Below are 21760 nucleotides of genomic sequence, written 5' to 3' on the forward strand. Positions count from 1 at the left end.
GGTTCAGTCTCAGGACACTTTGATATTTGAAATATATCCCCCGTACAAATGTATCTGTTGAAAACACAGATTCAGGGGTAATTCTCAACTATATGAGATCCCAAAGTGATACTAGTCACGTACGAACAGGGCTTTTAGACAGAGTGGATGGGAGCGAGGTAAACAGAACAGATAAGACACTTCTGTCTCTCAAGATGGGCTGATTAACACGTCACACCAGGAGCCAGATTCCCAGTGACACCATAATTCCAACCTTCGGGTCAAAAGTGGAAGCGAGAGCAAGAGCATTTAAAGAGAAATCTCTTAGGTTTTGTGAAAAGCCTTGAGCAGTCAAAGGAACCTTCATTGATGTGCGGATGCGTCTCACATATTGGGAGACGCATTATGCATCGCTGTGAATAGAAGTTCAGGTGGTGGGGGAGTTGAGGTGCGGGGGGGGGGGGGGCTCAGGAACACAGTGGAGTCGAGGGAGTTGGGGAAGTCATTATGCACAACTGCAGTCCAAACACGGTCAGTAGGCGGTTTCTCCACCTCAGCTCACATGGAGAGTTTATCTTCATCTGCTGACTGCAGCAGTCAATTATCACTCTCATTACTTTAGAACTGAGTAATTGCACCGGCCTAAGCATACTGCAGAAACAGGCCAAAAACTGCCCAAGTTCAATTAGACAGTACACTTTAATTTGGAAATTTTAATGCAGTTTGATTGTAGTGATGAAAATGTCCCGTGGTATTTGATTTTTTTTCAAACACTTTTTGAGCAGCAGCACAAAATCTGGCACAGGTACAGTAACAAAGTCAAGCAGAATCGCACTGAAAAACTCTGAAAACGTGTTTGCATTACATACAACACTGAAGGATCCATTTGGTGTGGATTCATTCTATTACCCTCCTGTGTCCACTGAGCAGGTACGCTAACGATAAAGCTGTCGCTAGAACCTGTGAAGTTGTCATGGCAACCTGCACCCTGCACACCCCACCCCCACTGCCCTCTTATAGCCTGTGATAAAGGCAGAGACTCCGACACTAACAGCCTGTGTTGGAGCTCTTAGCTTTCACAAGCTGCCTAGCATCGGTGCTGCACTTTCAATGTATGATCAGAGCTCATGTTGGAAAATGAGATGTCACACAAAAGCAGTCTAGAAACATACAAACACAAATCAAACATGTGTGCGAACATTCGCACACACGCACGTGCACGGGCGCTCGCATGCACACACACACCAGGCGCTGAGGTGTCTGGAGAGTAGAGATAGGGCTCTCTCCATCAGCCACTCCAGCTACCCAGTGGACCTAATCAGTCAGTGAATACACGTAAAATGGAGGCTGTCATCTACCTCCAGCCCACCAGACTCCCTGGCGACACTTTTCTCCCGCCGCCTTCCTCCGGAGAGAAAAAAAAAAAAAAAAAAAGATGGATCTTTCCTCGCAGCTCCATCCTCGCCCAAGTTTTCCCACCTCGCATTTTCCCAGCCGTTGTATTTTCTAGGCTTGATTTCTGCTCTCGGTCTCATCCTCTACGGCTGAAATGCATCGGGTTTTAACGGAATCACTGTTATTTTCATTTTTCATCGCTCCAAGGGTAGCTGAATGTTTTCATTTTTCAGCTCAACATATGATTAATGCACCTTTAGCAGAACGGCGGGGTCGCAACAGTCTCCGTTCTCCTTTATCTACAACCCTTCCCATCCTGTCGCCTGCATCCCTCCCGCCGCCCGCCACAGACGGATGAAAATCAGGGTAATGGAAGACCGCTGTGACCCTGACCCTGCTTCCGGGTCGGGGCCATCCGTCACGCCGACGACCCCGGCACTCAGCAGCAAGGCAGCACGTAATTGGTCATAAGGGGGGAAGCACCTGCACAGGAACATACGCACACAGACTTGGCTAAGACTCTCTCTCACACACACACACACACAAACAAACAGAACGATAAAAGAGGAACGATAAAAAAGAGGCAAACAATGACGTGTTTGATGCGTTTCTTTCTGTAGTTTGCCGTTAGAATGGAGGAGATTTTTTTTTTTGTTGTTTTTGAGATTTATTGCTGTTTGTTTGCCGTGTTTGCATTTTACGACTTGCGCAGCCACTGTGGAACTGCAAAATGGGCGAGTGGAAAAGAAGCTCCTTGAAAATAAAAAGAAAAGAGCATGGGGGAGGCTGAGAGGATAATAGAGGGAAAATGGAGGGTTGAGAGAGGGATAGTAAAGAGAAAGGAATGGGGGGGCGGCAGAGATAGGAAAACTGTAAGGTAGAGAGGATAGCTGATGAGACAGGAAAAGAGATGGAGAGAGAGAGAGAGGGAGAGAGAGAGAGAGAGGGAGAGAGAGGGGTGTACTTTGGGCAGTGTGAAAAGAAACACTGATTGAATGAGAAGGGAGAATGCAGACAGCTCAGCGAAGAGCTCAGTCCTCTCCCAGGTGGCAGGTCACTAGAGCAAGTATGTGTGTGTGTGTGTGTGTGTGTGTGCGTGTGTGTGTATGTGTGTGTGTGTGCAGAAGTCATCTGATCTGGCCATATCTCTAAGTGTGTAGTTGGGAACAGATGGGCCTTTGAGATAACTTTTTTTTTTTGCCCTGGATCATCCCCATTTATATGTGTGTGTGTGTGTGTGTGTGTGTGTGTGTGTGTGTGTGTGCGCGTGTGTGTGTTGCAACACGACCACCGTTTCACTAACACACACCTGCGATAAGCAAAAAGCCACTTGACCCCGACTCAATGTCACCATCGATCGCTCTAAAGACCCCCGAACACTACAACACAGGTTTTGGGATGAAATCAGGCCATCGGCATCATGTGACATCACAACACAACACCCATTATTACACAGCTTTGTAGCATACTCGATGCTGATTGGCCAATGAATGCATTCTGAGGACTGTTTTATCTGAATGACAGACCGCTGTTTCACATCTAATCATACCACTCTGCAGTCAAGAAGTCCAGTTGATTTTGTTGACTTCAAATCAAATTACCTGGCAACACCTTCTGCCAAAAAGACGTTTGTCCTTGGTTACGGCAGAAAAACACTCTTCAACATGGAAGAAACACAGAAGAATTTTACAAACATTTCTTTTAATTTATTCAGACAGCACAAAACATTTGATTGCTGGTTAAGCGCTGAATGGCAATCTTAACCAGATTTGTTCACGTTGTTATGGTGAACAATTTTTTTAGCTTGTACATGATTGAGATTGTAATAAAATCATTTTGAATCAATATTTTGTGTCAAATGATTCATGAATTTTGTAAGCAGCCACGTAATAAACCCCAGGTTTTGATCGCCCTGTCGGGGCTTATTTTGCAATAATGGCCGGCTCACTGTACATTATCCCTTATGTATGTGTGTGTGCTGACAAACGCCCATGCAAATAAACTCTCCAATGTGATGGTGGAAGCGTTACATGCACGATGGTGGCAACCTGACAACCTGAAAAACCTAGCTCAGTGATTCTCAACCTTTTTTATATCAAGGACCCCAAATGTAGTACATATTAGAGCCACGGACCCCCATTTGATGAGATTTTGTCTCTCGGACTCAAATCTGAGAATATTTTTATTGTCAGATATGATTTTGTCCAGAATTCCATGACTATCTGTATTTTAGGTAGAGAGATAACAGTAAAGCTATGAAACAGAACAGTCATTCTTCTACATTCTCTAATTGTGTTAACTTCTTGTAAAGGAAATAATGGTGAAGTTTAACAATTCATCAATTTGCTGGGGACCCCCTGGAACCTCCTCAAGGACCCCTGGTGGTCCCCGGACCCCACGTTGAGAACCGCTGCCCTAGCTGATGCAGTGTGTGAGTGCAACCGACATGAAAGTAGAGTTGATAAATAGGAAGAAAAGAAAGTGCTGGATGTGAGGCATCACTACACAGACAAGACGCCTGAGTTTGACTAAAAGGAGAGTCACACTACAGCAGATTATTCAGCTGACTGGTCTACCAAACAGCATAAAGCATGAATGCATGTGTCCAAGCAAAATAATGTTTTCTCTATGTTTTGCGTTTTGGTAAAATATCCAATTTAAAGTATTTCAACTGCAAATTAAGAGCATATAGGGCATGTTAGAGGGTATGTGCATTCATGTTTAGGGGATTTCTATTTTTGGTCACCTGAATCATCCACTAACTGAACCTATGTGTAGTTCTGTTAGAGACGCCACAAATAAAGAAGCCGAAGAAGATAATCCTGGCTAACCACAAATAGCTTTGTGCAATATTTGTGCCATTATGGGCTTTTATCCTGTCAAAAACTCTTAAGCCATGTTTGGTTGACATCCATTTTACATCGTCAAAAGGTGGCTTAAGTTCAATTATTCACAATATGTAAAGATGCTAGATTAATTAATCAGCTGCATGTCCTACCAAGAACAACACAAAGGACTTTCCGTGCAATGGTGACGCAATCATCCTCTTTCAGCATTTTGAGGCTGTCATGTCTTGGGGGTGCGACGCCCCCCCAAAAACAGATTAAAATACATCAAAAACAGGATTAAAGAATCTGCCGACACCCCTAAATCCTTCAAAGGGCACCCGACTCTATCAAAGGATAAGCACGCTTAAATATGAGGCAACAGACATGACATGTGAAGAGTGTGTTCATTTTTATAATTTCTACTTCTGTGGGGGAGGAGGGGGGGAATTCAGTGCAACATGATATCAAAGCAAAGTGATAAGTGGCTTTGGCTGTCTTTCTATAGCACAGTAGCCTATAGGTGAGACAGAGAGAGGAAGAAAAAAAAAGAAGAAAGAAATAGAGGGGAGAGGGCAGAGAGAAGAAGAAAGAAAGCCGGAGCAGACGGGGCAGGTACAGTTGAATAGAAAAGCGTCTCGTCCGCCTAAGCAGGGGTCAGGAATCAAACAAAACAAAGAGACTGCAAGATTGAGGTAGAGAGGGAGAGAGAGATGAAATGAGTTCTCTATTTTCTCATTTGGGGGTTTCCCTGTTGAGCGGTGGTGAGGTGGGGCTCACCTCAAACCCTCCTTAAGGAGGGGCGAGTTCAAAGAGCGCCGTGGGGCGGAGGGAGACGACCAGACAGTTGAGACGGGATCCTCATTACTCCCGTCTCGCTCTGCGTCCCGGCTATCACCACTGTATGCCGCTCTCCCTCTCTCTCTCTCCCTCTCTCTCTCTCTCTGCCCTATAATTTCTCTCCCCCTCCCTTTCTCCTTTTTTCCTCTCGCCGAGACTCAAACTGAATACATAAGAACATGCCCAGCTAGGCCACACGCCCCTCTCTTTCTCTCTGTCTGTGTCTGGGCATGTGTTGCTACACTATCCGACTATGCACACAGGCTAAAACACACAGAGGCAGGCTGGGCGACAAAGCGAGGGGATAGAGGGAACACATGGGAGAGGGAGAGACACCGGCTGCATTTAACATGCGCACAATAATGTGACTATTACCAGCAGTCTGAGTGAGACAAAAGTACGATTAAGCTGTTTACACTACCCTTATTTTCTGGTTTACGAGTACTGTCTTTATAAAATACGCACAATTTTAAGTAACTAGAGTTGCTTGTCATGATGTGTGTGTCAAGAGTAACTAAACACAAATCTGTGTAAACCCTGACATCAAATGGTAAAAAGCATGCTACTGAAATTGCAGTCTGCTATTGGCTGATCTTTGGTGCCAGATGATGTTACCACCTGTTGAAGGTGACATCACTTGGCACCAAAGACCAGCCAATAGCAGATGGAAATTTCACTACCATGCATTTTACCATTAGATGTCAGGGTTTACAGAGATTTGGGTTTGGGGTTTAGTTACTCTTTAAACTGGAGTACTCCACATATGTTACTGCAATTACGCTTACTCTAAGAACATTCAATCAGAGTATGGTCCTGCTTTACTCGCATTGTTGTCTTAATCGCATTACAACAGCATTTTTTTGTGTGTGTGTAAATATGGTCACAGAGAAAAAGAAGGAAATGTAGAGAGAGAAGCAGCTTGGGAAGGCGGAGAGGTGAAGCTGAGCGGAGAGTCACGGTGGTGGCGGCGGTGCTGGAGGTGGAGGGGGGGGGGGGTCTCCTCTAGAAGAACAAGCCCCACGTCTCCCAGCAATCAATCCTAGATATTACCCCGGCATTTGTCCGCCACGCTCCACGCCACGCTAGCCGTCGTTACATCTGAGAGGTCACGCCCACCCCACCCCCCGCCCCCGTTCCCTCCTGCCTGCACCATCGTTCTGGGTCTGATGGCGGCCTAATGGCCTGCTCTCTCTACGCTGCAATTAACCTCTTTATTGGCCACCTGCCAGCCAGCTGGAGATACATCATTGGCTCTGCGTGTATGTGTATGTGTGTATGTGTGTGTGTATGTGTGTAAGAAGGGCCATAAATACAAACGCTTAATGTGCATGACATTTGCGCATGTATGACTTGTGTGTGTACAGTTGTTACTGTTTTGTTTTGTTACTGTCTGTGTGAATTTCTGAGCGCTTGTTTCAGTATATACATATGTGTGTGTGTGTGTAATAGCAGATAGATTTCACCTGCTCCCCTCTCCGAGTAGGAATTGACTGAATCTAACATCCCATCATAGTTGACCCAGGTAGATCCCACTGGCTGTGAGGCTGTTTGATAGCAGAACTCATCCTAGCATAGCAACCATACGAGTCCCTTCTGCATTAAACATGAATGCGGCTTTGCTGACAGGAATTGATGAAGCGCCAGGCAGGATTGTCTACTGTCCAGCTACGCTTGAAATGACTCGAAGACACACACACACACACACACACACACACACACCAGCGTCTATTCAATTCACGCATATTTGTTCACACAGCAGACGCAGACACTCCTTTTCCGAGTCTCTATCTCTAATGCACACACACAAAAGCACAGAAACACTGATGCGTTCTGGTGAGCTGTTTGATGCTGATGTGCTGAAATGACCTTAAGGTCAGTAGATTTCCCATGGTGATGGTGAGGTCAGCCTATGTGACAGAGTAGGAACAGGCTGTGGGAGCCACACACACACAGCCAGACACTAATTATCTACTATCACCACCATCGAATTCAACACTAATAGAATTTGTGCAAAGGCTGAAAATGTCTAGAGCATGTGTTCAATTGAAATAAAATGGTGCTGTAAGTCTATTATCTGTGAGACCAAACGCATACTATGTTTTTGCAGCACCCAAACTGTTATGGAATTAATTTCAACTGACAATTCCTGCATTGACCAAAGCCCGCATGTTGCTGCAGGGGGATCAGCAATAAGACAGGCTGTACCAAGAGGAAACAAGTAAACACGTTGTCCCCCGCAAATGATGCAGGCAGCCCTTAGGCCAATCGGTAACAAGCGTCATCCCTCCAAGTTTCATCAAAAACAGAAACAAATATGTCTATGTGTATGGACTATTCTGTGTCATCCCCCATATATTGGTTATTTTCTCCTCAGAGGGAACGGATAGGTTTCGTTTTAGAATGTTCTATATAACACAAAGGGAGAAAACATTACAAATAAAAAAGTGTGCATTTTTCTCCAATAAATCGTTCAAATCAAAGAAACAAAAAACAATACAAAATCATCAGCAACTAATCCCTAACTGATAGCGTCCCCCAGGCCAATTAGTGTATTCTTTAAATGCTGAGACACTGCGGAGATGCATCATCCCTCCATGTTTTGTCAAAATCAGACCCGCGGTGTTTGAGATCTCACCTAACAGATCACGTTTAACGGACGCATACAGTACAACTACTCCTACTCTATGGGTGAGAAAGCAAGAATCTTTTCCGCCTCTCCAGGCAATATGCTAGCTCATTACCTTGCAATTTAAAAAGGTTGTGACAAGAAACACAGAATCGCAGTCAAAGACTGTAACTTCACACAGGCACTCAGTATCAGAGGGGCTTACACTCGACTATCCTATTGTCAACAAGAAGCCTCTCTCCAGCGTCTTTCTACCTGGCAGAGCAGCACTGAGGGGAAAGCACACAGTAATTGCATTCTGCTGTTCCTCTGGCTGCAAATTGAATTTCGGGGTGCGACTCGACTCCAAACACCTAATAATCCCACGCCACTTGCTGTTCCCAAACTGAACAAGGTCACATTGTAGGTCGGGCAACAAAAGAAAAAAAAAAAAACAGACCCTTTTGCACGCATTTATCCAGTGGGGGCAATGCGTGCAACATCCAGCTAGATGCCAAGGCTTATAGAAGAGAAAGTACAAATGGAAAACAATTCAAGGACAAAGAAAACAACATGGGAAAGCAACTAAAGGAGCTTTTCACATATACAGATGTTATGTGGGTGTGTATTTGCAGTGTAGGCTTGGAGTGGCAAACATTTTGAAGAGATGGTTTAAGATGGAAACCTTTTTATGTTTTCTTAAACGCCGGTTTTTATTTCTTCAAACCTGACAGTGTTCCTTAAAACAGGAGGGACGATATATAAAAGTAAAACACTTTCAAAAAAGGCTCCATCTGAAGACGTAACAAAGTTTGACAGTGTTCAGCTGTTCATTAAATGCTATTAATCAAATCTATATGTACATGAGAGGCATTTTACATACCATTCATGTTCTTTTTCTTACCTATTGCTAATACCACCTCTCACACACTTTAAACTTCCTTTAAGCAATTCCTTGGTCTGAGGTTTTTGACAATAATGAAAAATCTAAACCAACTCTAACTCAAAGCACTAAATTTGTCATTCCAAACAAGTTCACAATGTTGACATGCTCCAAAAAAAAGAATCAAGGACAATTGTGATGATGTGTTTTTAACGACAAAGTTTGAGGTGTACAGGACAGCCTGAACAAAGCTAATCTATTAATGAGCCTGGTGGGTCTTGCAGTCTTACCTGCTACAGCGAGGCGTGCCGTGCGGCTGGAGATGGATCCCAGGTTGTCGATAGTGGCCACGCACTGGTAGGTGCCCTCGTCGGGCTTGTTGTGCTTGGAGTGAACCACCTGGGTGATGAGCAGCGAGCCGTCGGGCAGCACGCGTCGCCTCTCGTCCGAAATCAGGCTCATGAAGGTGCCGTCCTTCTTCCACTCGATGCGCGCCGGCACGGCTGCGTCGCTGTGCGCCGAGCAGTTGAGCAGAGCCGGGGCGCCGCGCACGGCCAGCGTGTCCTGGGGCTCCACCGTGAACCAGAAGGGGCTGAAGGGCTGCGCCGTCGTACCTGCAGGGGGACAGAGCAGAGCGGAGGAGTTAGCTCAATGTAGAAGATGTAGAGCTGCAACGATCAATCGATTAGTTGTCAACTATTAAATTAATCGCCAACTATTTTGATAATCGATTAATCGGTTTGAGTTTTTATGAAAAATAAGTCAAAGTTCTCTGATTCCAGCTTCTTAAATGTGAATATTTTCTGGTTTCTTTACTCCTCTATGACAGTAAACTGAATATCTTTGGGTTGTGGACAAAACAAGACATTTGAGGACGTCATCTTGGGCTTTGGGAAACACTGATCCACATTTTTCACCATTTTCTGACATTTTATAGACCAAACAACTAATCGATTAATCGAGAAAATAATCGACAGATTAATCGACAATGAAAATAATCGTTAGTTGCAGCCCTAATAAGATGTATAATGTATAAGACGGTATAACAGGATCAATGAGACCTGTACAGTGACTGGTAATAAATCAGTAGGTATATGTTACATGGTACAAGTCTAAGAGCATCTGTATCTGGGCTATCAACACAGACAGAGGATGCAGCCTAGGATTACATAGGACTAGTTGCTTTTTTTTTTGTTCAACCACATCATGACAAGTAACTGCAAAATCACATCTTCCAAGATGTTTGTGACTGCAACAGCACATTTTAAAACTCATTCTGTTAAATGTGCCAACGGAAAAAGCACTGATTGGCCAAAACAAGAACCTCCAAACACTGAATGAAATGTTCAAAAAGGAAAACATCTTTTTGTTCATTCTGTCTTTTCAGCCTCTGTGTTCAGTCTGTCCCCAGGCCTCCACGAGCCTTTTCATTAAGAAACCACAAGCCCCGCTGGAATTGGATGGGAGGAACTGACAAATTTAACTCAGTCTAGCCTCCCTGGCAAGAGAATATCACGTCCTGCTTTATTACAGGGAGAGAGAGCAGGGAAGGAGTTAACACTTTGGAACGTGGTTGCCATTTCCTTTTTTCTCAAGCAAAAATGGTAAAATTGCACTGACATGGATAGTGCCAAAGTCAGAGTAAGTGCAATTGCTTTGCATTTGTCCTCATCCATTATTCAAACTTTCCCACCCTAAGAGTCACACAGTGGTATTGTTTAGATAAATAACACCAATTATCAGTTCTGCTGGGATGGAGGAGAGCTAGGAAAATAATTAAGGGGGTCTGAAGGTATTTTAATAATGCAACGAATGGAGTAAAATAAGTGGCTGAATGTTAAATGCAGTTTAAAATATGCCGCTCTCTTCCAAGGAAATGGCAGGTCTCCAGAGAGGAAGAGAGCAGAAAGAGAGGAAGACAGAAAAAGAGAGAGAGGAGGGAGAGAGGAAGAGAGAGGCTACGTCTACGGTTCAGCTATTTAACTACCAGGAGGTAATTTCTCTACCTCGCGGTGCCAGGTCCCTAGTGTGAGATCCAAAGAGAGAAGCAATGTAATGTGCAGTATCCATTACAGTGGCAATATGGCTGCTTGTCCTCGCTGCAGTGAGTAAACTTGGAAGCACACACAATTATAACAATAGGCTGCAGAGAATCACTGAATTGAATACATATTTGCCACTTCCACACTGGGAAATAAATGTAAGACAACATGGTATTCCAGTTCGGCTGTTCAAGGCTGTTATTTATCCAAGCATTGACGGAGAAGACTAGACTAGGTGAGGGAGTGAGAGTGCCCTCATTCTGTCTCAGCGGCCAGTGTTGGACCTCGGCCACTCTGTCTGTCTGCAGCATCCAGGCCAGACTGATTAGCAAGGCCCTTTGCTCTAAGAAGACAATCTAGCAGCCTAATGCTATTGGCTACTGCCTTACTTAAGTCGTCTTACAGCTGCTTTCCCGGCATTGTAATAAAATAGTAAGTCTGGCAACTTTCGAAGCTGAACATGGTTTACCTGATTGGTTACTGCATGTAATGTGCAGCTGCAGGCTAGATACAGGTGGAACAAAATTAAGGGCTACCAGAGTGTCTTGGGTCTGCTGACAAAAAGGCAGCAACTTATTATTGTTTTCTTACTTGCCTTTCCCCTCACTAATTAAAAGTGCCAAGACATATTTTGTTTTGAAAACTGCCTCAGGCAGAAGGAGGATGTGAAAATCAAGCGAATGAACAGCAGTAAGGATGCTGTATATTTTTCTCCTAATACAGCACAACACAATTTCAATCATAACACTTAGCAGTAGGAGTGGTTTAAAATTCAACTGAAGCAAACGGCTGATTTCAGGAAATCTATAAATCCAGTGGCGCCATGTGTATATATTGGGCAGACTGTGACACAACACCAGCAAGCGTATTTCACTGGAAGTGTACATGACAGATGGAGAGAGACCGGCGTGGAGTAGCGGCGGGGGGAATTCGTCACTCCTGCAGGCCAGAGGCACCATGGCATGCTTAATCATCTCTGCTTTACGCTGCTGGAACAGTGTGTGTGTGGGTGGGGCAGGCCTTCCAGGCCCGAATCTGCCACTTTTCAAGCCAAAAGACTGTCTTCAGCTGCTCTCCATCTGAGGAGGAGGCTGGATGGGGCTCGGAGGTCCTGCGGCATCCTACCGGAGCCAAAAGAGTCGCCTTTAGCAGCTTTTTTCCCCATCGTAGGAGCAGTAGGGGAGGGCTTAGCCTCAGCTTTACTCGCGCCCAAAATGGCCGACCATCTGCTTTCAATTGCAGACACAACATCCACTGTCAGCAGAGCGGGGTAAGGCAGAGAGAAAAGAGGATGGGACTGGGGGTGGAGGCAGGGGGGGTGAAGTGGACGTGTTGGTAGGGTTGGTGGAGTGGGGATGGGGGTGGAGGTGGGCAGTTTGTGTTGACCTGCACTCACTCTCTTTCTCACAACACCCAACAAACCTCCACCTCCAGTCCACCTGGAGTCATTTATCTCCAAAACCTAATCCTGGATTAATAGAATTCCAATAGACAATAGATAATTAGAAATAGTCGAGGATGGGGCTGAGTTCAGCTGTGAAACTGGTCCGTTCTATTTTGAGAAAATGAGGTGTAATGGGTGAGAGCACACACTGAATTTTTAACTTCCCACTGTGTTTACACACTTCATGGGCCCCATAGGAATTAACAACAAAGCCCAAATATCAATTCAGGTTTCTGAACTTATATCATAAGCAATTTCACCAAGATAGCTAGAAGACGGAGTGCACTGTGTATAGTTCTATCCAAAAATCCAGTGTTTTTGGTTATCATTAACAGGTTAACGAGCCCAAATGCTGGAGAAAAGAACATTAAAGGCTAGCATCAGACAAAACATGAAAGAACCCCAATTCTGGCAGCCTATGAATATGAGACAAGCGAAGACGAGCTTTAAGAACACAAAAATACACTTTGTTTTGACAGGGGTTAATTAATATTTTATCAATACAGTAGACGCTTTTTCCTCAAAAGAACAAGAAGCAAAGAGACTTAGTATGACATGACGAGAGGAGACCCAGGACGCTTATGTAGGTTGGCAAAGTCTGTCCTGCCCTGCCTCTTCCTCTGAAGGAGGGAGGAAGACAGATAGACAGACAGACAGACAGGCAGGCAGGCTAAATGAGTAGGATCAAGCCTACATCCTAGCAGGGGGGCAAGGATCTCTATCTGCAACATTTAATTGACACAAAAGTAAAAAAATTCTTGTACCAACAAAAGACCAGCTTCAACTTTTCGGTCAAAGACAAGATAAAGTTTTACTCTTCGGCAACTAACAAGGTGAATTCAGTTGTGAGTTACAGGCCTGGGAAGGATCCCTAATGAATACCTACAGAAGGAGCTGCTTTCTACTGAACTATTCATTGACAGAAAACTCAACACTGCATTTCCTATCATACATCTTCAAGGTGCGGGTGAAATATCAAACCAAAACTTTGCTAAAACAGAGCAGAAAGAAAAGAAAGAGATGAACTAAAATGCACTAGAACAAAGGATTCTGCCTCTTATTTAGACACAAACGTTTTTAGTCTTTTAATGCGCTCATCAATATGCATGGCTCCAGATGACTGCCTTGCACTGTTTACTAGGTAACACAAAGTAAAACAGAACAAAATTCAGCGTTGTTTTTTTTTCTTGCCGTTGCAAACAAATGAGTGCCACATCTTAATGGCAAGACTTTATTGGTGCTGAAATAGTGCTGGCTTTCATTTCACAGCTGCAGAGTTAAAGAAGGAGGGCCTGTGGCTAGAGGAAGGGGGTGACAGAAACCACATTACAGTGAGGGAAGTCTAATCTATTCAGGCCTAGTGGTGTGGGAGCCCCCCGTTTGTCTTTGAAAAATAGGAACCACCGCACCGGGCAACCAGTGAGAACGAGGGAGCGGGGAGCAAGGGGCTAGAAAATGAGGTTGTCTGCTTGATAAGTATGGGCTGTTACCTCTGTCCCAAATCCACTTTGCTCAGCAGTCATAAAAGGTTTGGGAGCCCAGCTTACGGCGCTGCCCTGATATGCTCCCTAGCTCTCTCTCTCTCTCTCTCTCCCCTTCTCTCCCAGTTTCTCCCTCGCTCCCAGATGAAAGAGATAGAATGGAGATGTTGAACAAGTGCTGCATTCCCCAAACTTGAGCCTGTGTTCAAAATATGCCTTCAGAGATGTTACAGAGTTTGCAGCCAAGGTGAAGCGTGTGTGTGTGTGTGTTCACAGAGGAGCATCAGAATGTAGGCTGCACATTTTCAGGATCTTTTTGGTTGAAGGTTTGGCAAACTGTGAACTGTGCCTGCAGTGGATGACTCACTTCTGTGACACACATTCTGTGGCAAGGATCGATTTCTATTTCAGTAACAATCCGTCTTATGATCTTTTATTGGGGGAAAAAAAAACAGAATTGTGCGCAATTTCAATAGTAGTTTATATGGTCAATCTCACAAAGGCATGTTTAATGCCCCAGAAAAAAAGAAGGGTGGATGGGGGTCTGCTCTCCACACAAAGACTCCCTATTCTCCCCTTAGCCCAGCAGGAAGCCTCCTCCCCCATCGACCCACCATCTGAGAGCAGCCATATTGACTGGTCTCCTTATCGAGCCGCTCTTGAGACAGAGCAGACCACTCTCAAAACCAGCCGCATTTTCAACAACAGAGCCTCTCTATGGCTTGGACTAGTGGACAAGGAAATCCTGTACATGCTTAAAATAGTAAATACACTTGATATGCATTTACAGCCACTGGAAATTGGGAATTGCATTGGGAGTTCATTTTTAGCACGAGGGAATAAGATTATCACACTCTTGGCTCTGTATTTCTATCCTTTCCTTTCTTATGTTGCTTCATTGGATTCCTGAGCTGTATGACCTTGTATGGAAATACAAAGCTAGGAAGACAAAATCATTAAGAATGGAGCATGGATGAATAGAAATCTTGCAGTCAGGTAAAGATAGAACGGGAAGACACTTTTGTAATGAACAGCAGCTCCTTCTCCTCCTCTGCTGCCTCTCAGGTCTTTCCATCTCTCCACTGTTAGTCCTTCCACCCTCAGTGTCAGACTCTCCTAACTGGGACTGATGGAAACGGCCGTCTCTGCCTCCCTATCCCCCCACTCTCCTCCGAGTCTTTGCACTTCCATTGTGTCTGCATCTTTTTCTCTCTCCCTCTGCAGACTCGCCTTCATCTTTCCATCTCTCCAACTCCGTTTTTAAGCCCATCTGTCACCGGGAAATGCATCAGGGACTTAACAGTTATGTTGGAGACCTAACTTAGAGTGGAGCGGAGGTGGGGTGTCTTTTAGAACAGGAGAAAGTGCTGAAGCTAACTTGCTTTATTAGAGGTCTCCATAAAAAACATAAAAGGTGTCCTTTCCTAATCAAAAGACCACCACATGGTTCCCTTCAAGGACTGGAGTGGTTGCAACTTGAGGTGGCTGAAGTGGCTTGCAACAAGCCAGGAACAAAATGCTTGGCATAGATATTGAGAAAGCAAGAGCTTTGTTGGTTACTGAGCTTGACATTGATGTACTTGAGTTGAAATGAGTCGAAGAAGAAAAAGTTTGAGTAGAAACACCCGTTTACCTTTGAAGTGATAAAGAGGCAGGGTGAGAGGGGCAGAATTATTTAGATAGATCAGTGTTTTCAGCGCAGCAGTCCACAACACCACACTGTGAACATATAAACTCTCCCTTAAAATGAGAGCAGAGGCCTGAGAACTGTCAATGTTCACACATCTAAGCAAAGACAAAGTCCCAGCGCTGGAAGGTGAATATTTACTCTGGGCGAAAGGTCACAGTGACAAACAGAAGACAGGGAGCAGCGTGGAGGGACATGAAATGAATCTCCATTGTTGTTTATAGAGTACAACACTCTTTTTTCCTATCTGTGACAGAATTTTCTCAGGAGTTACAGTGTGCAGCTCAAGTGTCCTCTCTGAGCGCTGATGCCAGGAGCGACGCCTGGCATGGAGGGGGGGGGGGGGGGGGGGGGGGGGGCTTGGGGAATGCCACAACCCGCTGACATCGGGATTCTCCACGTTCCCCACAGCCGTCGATGAAATGAGGGGTTGAGGCCAAGCCATGAAGGGATGGACAAAATGATTGGTATACCCAGCTCACACTGGCCCTCCTGTAATGGCACCCGCTCAACTGGCAGATTAAAAAGGAGGAAAGGATCCAATTTTCTCAGCTCACAGTTCTCTGTCATCCTGTCCGCTCGCTGCCATTGTAAACCTCTGGAGCCCCGGAGAAAACATGACAGGGTCGCAACCGGGGCCGGGTCACCGCAACTACATCGGCTTTGCTTGCACTGAACGCTGCCAAAAAATGTCATTCTAATGAACTCTTTTTAATCAGATGAAGAAATAGATCCATCTCAAATGATCCGCCGCTTAATAGGATTAGCAACTGCTCTGAGCACAAGAATCCGGCAAAATATCAAATTTAAATGACCATGTCCAATATGCAGCCACTGACTGATCGAGTTTTATTCTGGTCCTGTGTTATGATGTCTTAACACATTGCAGTCAATAACATTGGCATGCAGTAGTATACCATACAGAAGTAATTAATGAGTACCCCCCCCCCCCCTCCCTCCCCTCCCTCCCCCCTTCTCCAACATACACTCACTTCCTGTTTTTCCCCTTAGGTGTACCGGCTAAATCCGAGACCACCTCGGAGCCGGGACTCTCGCCGCAGCGCCCAACAGGGTTCCACTTTAAAACGGCTCAGGACGGTACAGAGTACACAATAAACCTGTCCAAGTGTAAGCTGACGCGAAAAACAGCGGGGAGGAAAACCGCTGAAGCTCGTTTCCCCCTCGGCTAAATGGACACTTAGCCGAACAGATAACCTGCCAACGCCACGCTGGGCGCAGCTCCGCCGAGGAAGCAGCGCTGCCCTACAAAGTCTAACAGCAGTAACTACTTTTTGTGCATTTTTAAAAGGTCATGACTAGGGATTCCATTTGATATAAAACTAAATATGTACTTAGAAATGCTGTTAAATGATATACAGTCCACTGCTGTACAAGCAAAGATTTAAGTCATTTTTATTTATTCGAGGACCACAATGGAAATAAGTCTTTCTGACTTTAATGTGTGTTAAATTCCTCGACAATTTTGCTATATGTGTGTGGTTGTGGCCTAAGGGATATCAAACTTATGTATTTTGTAGAGTCTGTCAAATAAAATCAATCAATTCAAGTCATTTTTCTCAGTTTCCCTGTTCATGTAGTTGCTGTCCTGGAGGGTAGAATGGGAAAAGTCGAGCCATGTATTTTACATGAAGCATTATCAGCGGGTGTCAGTTGTTGGTACAGGAAGATGAACACAAGTCTATCACTGCTGGGGAAAGGAGCTGCCCCTTGGCTATAGGAAAGATCCCATCAGGAGCAAATAAAGGAAGTGAGAGATACCACAATGTGCTAACAACAGCACTGACTAGTGTGTATTTAACTGTGCAGATAGGTGGACAGACAAAACTAGGCGGAAAATGACAGAAGACAATTGTGTGCGAAAGGAAGACGCAGATTCCAACAGACGAGTGTGTGTTTGAGAGAGAAAGAGCTGCAGGCAGGATTAGGTGGACATGGAAACCTCTCTCTCACCTCCGCCGGATGTGATAATTAACCAACGCTGATTGAGGCTCGCATTCTCCCTCTGTTATCAACGTCCCTACAGGCCCGGTGCTGAAGGCTTGGCCCGCTGAGACGACAACAACACACAGGCAAGCGCACTGCGAGAGCCGGTTTGGAGAACGCAGGAGGGTACAGCGTGAGGGAATGTCAAAGACGTCGCCTCGCGGAGAGTAATTGGGAAGCAAAATAGCAAGAAACAGCATGTTTCTTTAGGCTAAGTGGGCACCAACAGAGAGAGGCGGCAGTCAGACTAAAGGTTAAAACCATCATTTAATGTCAGCATTTCAGATTTAGGCTAACCTTTTTTTTGCTATTAGAGGAAACCTTATGTTACTAAAACCTCGCAGACGCCATTATCTGCTATTCTCGAGTAAAATGCTTTTTAAAGTGAACTCTGGTGCAAGCTATCAGATCTAGAGAAAAACGACACACTTTAAACACTGCTAGGCAAATGCTGCTATTCAGGTGCAACCTTTCGACTTTTAAAAAATTCAGATGAAAAGTAGTCACAAAAGAGGAGGAAGAAAAGTGGAAATGCACATCTACTTTTTGACCCTCAAGACAATATAGCGTCATCTGAATATAACAGACTGTGTGAGGAGAATAATTTGGAAAGCTGACAAGATCAGAGAGTACTACATTATGCTGAGCTGCAGAGCAGGTAGTAGTACAAATAACAATGTGTGAATGAGTCTAATAGAATAAGTTGGAAACCTTTGAAAGTCAACACACTGCTAACGGAAAAGAGTGATCCTATCAACAATATACAGTAATTAAAATCCATTTGCGTGAAGGGATAACACTAATTACCTCTGAGAATTGGGGGGGAAATGGAAAAGTGGAAATAATGCCCGAGTTCCTTTTACACCTTGTGATTTCGGAACATTTTAGTCAGCCATGAGGGGTCGAGTTATCTGATACAGTCGTCAAATCAGCGAGCGCTGTGCAAACTTTGCCAGGAAGTAGTCTACACACTGGGCAGATTGAGCAGAGTTCCTCCTTTCCCCATGAACAACAAAAGATGAGATAGTCATCTGAGACAGGAAAGCACATTCATCTTGCCGCCCCCCCACCTCCATCCCATCCCCACTAACCCCCGATACTAAAGAAAATCATGTGGCTGTAATGAGATATCCTATGGATTTTTTAATGAAACACAATATTGCATTCTCTTGCCCCTGGTTTTCTGCAATCACACTCACTCACACACACAAACACACACACACAGAGGAAAGAAAATCAATATAATCCAGTATGCCTTGCAAAGTCAAACACCCAGCAATTTATCAGCATTGGATTTCAAAGTCTGGGTCTCTGCCAATTTTGTTCTTCTCTGCTGTCATTTTGCATACTATGTTTTTGGTACTTTTTGCCACATGAGAAAGGAATGGGAAGCGTTACCTATAATTCCCCACAGAGGATGGTACCAGTCAGTTTCAGCATCTGGTATGAAGAGCCGGAGAGGGAAGTGGGCGTGCTTAGTGCAGCGTACCTCAGACCAGTCTGCCAGTGGTCACTTCATTTCATTTGATCTCAGCCAGTGCCTCTGGCTCCTTTGAGCGGTCAAGTGTGGCCAATCAGCCTCTGATAACAAGCATGATGCCAATTACTGGCCCCAGACACAAAAACATTTCAAACTATCTCAATTTCTCCCCTTGTTAAGATAAACATCAGCGTGCAAATTCTGTTAATTACTACAAGTTAGAAAGAAAGCTGAGTCACAGTCCTCCCCTTTCAAAGTCTTAATGAACATTTACAGAGTAATTACAATACCTTGATTAAGTCTGAGATACAGAAAGCATTACACTGACCAATTATTGTCACCAACAAAAGGAAATGAGACTATGCTAAGGCTGAACTGATTAGTGTACCAAAATGACTCAACTGATTTTACTGTGCAAAGTAAACAACTTCAAATCCCCCGGCCAAGTCTTTATATATAGTAGTCTTAGTCCTCTTAGTCCTCTGTCTTGCAAATGATCCCACAACACAGTTTCCTTCTCGATAATAATCCACATCTACCTTTAACCTAGCCTGCAACTACAACATGCCTTCTGTCGAAAACAAATATATATCTATATGCAGGATTTTTAATCCATTTCTCTTTTTTGTTCCTCCCGGAGTGAGGGGTTTGGGGCTTCAAAGTGGCTGGTGAGGAGGTGCTGTTAGCGGGCTGCTGATAAAAGAGCAGCCAGTTGCTGCGTGTTCACAGCGATTTGGAGGAAACCATTTAACATTGGAGCACAGGAGAGATCAAAGGCTTCCAGCCAACACTGGGGGGAGACTCGATTACTAATTTACTCGAAACCGGATGCTACCCTTCCAAAAAAAACAAAAAAAAAAACTTAAAATAACTCTGGACAAAATATCCAGGGCGGCTTACAGAAGGAGGGGGGACAGCAGGAGGGACTGCTATATAAAGTCAGTGCAGTAATAATAGTGGAGTTAAGTGTGGTTACAGGGGTTAAGTGTTTGCACCAGGGGCATAGTTGGATTACAAAATGAAGAGGCTGTATGAGGCATAAGGGAAGGCCCCTCGGATATTACTGTAGTGTACAACAGACTGGCACGCTCCCTTTGAGGTTCTGAAAGCACTCATATTTTTCTGGAGAAAATCACTTTATCTGTAGCAAGTGGGCCTTGCTCCCACTTCTGGCCTGCAGGCTTAAACCAATTCCCCAATCTTTCCACTGATGTTTCGTAATCTACAGCAAATATATTATTGACCAACACTCAGACACTGCGCAGCAGGTTGTCCTGGTGGCAAAGTAAGCCGAATCTCATACCAAGTATTTGCCATGTTGATTTTGTTTCCAGTTCTGTGTTTGAATGCCTCCTCCCTCTCTCTCTCTCTCTCTGCTCCATATTTCCTGTCACTCTCCACTGGATACTGCCTAGCAAAGCAGAAATGCCATTACAAATGATATTGGGGGGAAAAAAGAATACTGTCCACTAACTGCATTCAATACATCCATGGGTGAACTACCTGACCTCTCCGCCCAGCCATAGAAGTGACCCGACGTACCAATTATTTGCGATCTGTTCAGAAAGGCCTTTTGAAACCGGGGGGACTTGACGCTGTGCCCTTTGCCAGAAAGTCTGTGCTGAAGTGACAGGGGTTGAGTGAGTGTGTAAAGTCCTGCTAGGCTGCAGAGATAAGCGCGCCTGAATCTGAGCGAAGAGCAGCATCATTAGTGGGGAGTTATTTGCGCTGATGCTATCTCCTTCCCCCCTTCTCTCTCATTCCACCAGGGCGGCCTGCTATGCCATTCCTCCAGCCGGCCTGGCATTTCGTACATTCGTTTCATACAGCTTCCCCACTTCCGTTCAACCATTACACCTCTTTGTCTGCACCTTTGTTCCACTGCAACCGTCTTTTCTCCTCTTCGCGCTACGCCACCGAGCGTGAGGCCTGCGCCGGTCTCTCAGGGTGTAACTACAACAAAAGAGCGTGGAGGATGTTGTGGTGCTGGTGGCATGAATGGGAGGTGAAGTATGGCATAAATATCACCCATTAACACAGGGATGCATCGCCACACACCCACACAAAATCTGCATTCTTGGTCACAGAGACTGGGTTTGACATAAATACATGCATGTGACCTGTGTTAATACCCATTCCGCATTGCAATACGAAAGGGGCTTTCTTTCTTTTTTCCCTGCCCAACGGAGGCTGAACACTCATTACCGAGTGCGCTTATCTCTGCTCTCAGTGCTGTCGGCTCGGACAGCAGGAGCTGCCCAGGCTGTTGTGGATGCTAATGTGGATCATATTGCAGGTGAGGAAGAGGCGCAGTGTGGCAACAGACAGAGTAATGGGCTTTTTGTTGTGCAGTCAAGACATCAGGAAAAAAAGAAAATCCAGCAGGACACGGCAAGGTGAACGTCACTCACAGTGTGTTTGTGTGCATCTCAAACAGAAGGAAACAATGTCTCATTTGTTTACACAGAGAATTATGGCTCTGTGGCCTCTATCAGTCTGGCTTAGATAAGAGCTGAATGAAAAAGGGCCTCATGTCCCAGCAGCCACAAAAGGACAGAGTGACTCAATCACAATGAGTATCATTTCTCAATGTCCACTCATGTTTGCAACATTAAAAGGAACATATATAATACTTGGACCAAGGAGTTATTCATAATATACATCTAATTTTCCATTTGAAATGTTTTAGATGATGTGATATTATAAAGGCAATACCAACAGTAACAGGCTGTTCTAACGGCACTTTATGGCTTGGCAGATTGCATTGAAAGACTGTGTAGCGATGGGTGTAAGTAGAAACGTGTTGTGCTTAGGTCACCCATCTTATAATCACCAGCTCACTGTTCCTTGGGTTGAGTGAGCATCGGTTTTGTCATGTTGCCAAGTCAACTAGTTTAGCTAACTAGCTGCAACAGCGGCAGATGTGTTTACAGTGTGAGGATTGGATACTGCGTTACTAATCTTCTCAGCGATGGCCTCATTTGTGTACAGTAATTACACCACATTATCAGAATTAATTTGGCAATGTTAAACCGACGTAACAATGCTATCTGTGTAATTGTTGATGCGTCTCTGAGTTAGCGAGTTAGAGAAAT

At 44.7% G+C, this 21760-nt stretch overlaps 1 protein-coding gene across 2 annotated transcripts in view; it reads right to left on the reverse strand.

Annotated features, from left to right (window-relative positions):
* neo1a (neogenin 1a) overlaps nucleotides 1-21760 on the reverse strand; it is a 161541-nt gene that overhangs the window by 94649 nt on the left and 45132 nt on the right. For both annotated transcript variants that reach the window (XM_071534263.1, XM_071534264.1), the window contains exon 2: nucleotides 8818-9141. In XM_071534263.1, the coding sequence (XP_071390364.1) occupies nucleotides 8818-9141 (324 nt within the window). The remainder of the gene's footprint in view (nucleotides 1-8817; nucleotides 9142-21760) is intronic.

Source organism: Centroberyx affinis, unplaced genomic scaffold, assembly GCF_046629955.1.
Source record: "Centroberyx affinis isolate AG114_WGS23_722 - 3 ecotype Tasmania unplaced genomic scaffold, CSIRO-AGI_Caff_v1 ptg002510l_1, whole genome shotgun sequence".
Classification (NCBI taxonomy): domain Eukaryota; kingdom Metazoa; phylum Chordata; class Actinopteri; order Beryciformes; family Berycidae; genus Centroberyx; species Centroberyx affinis.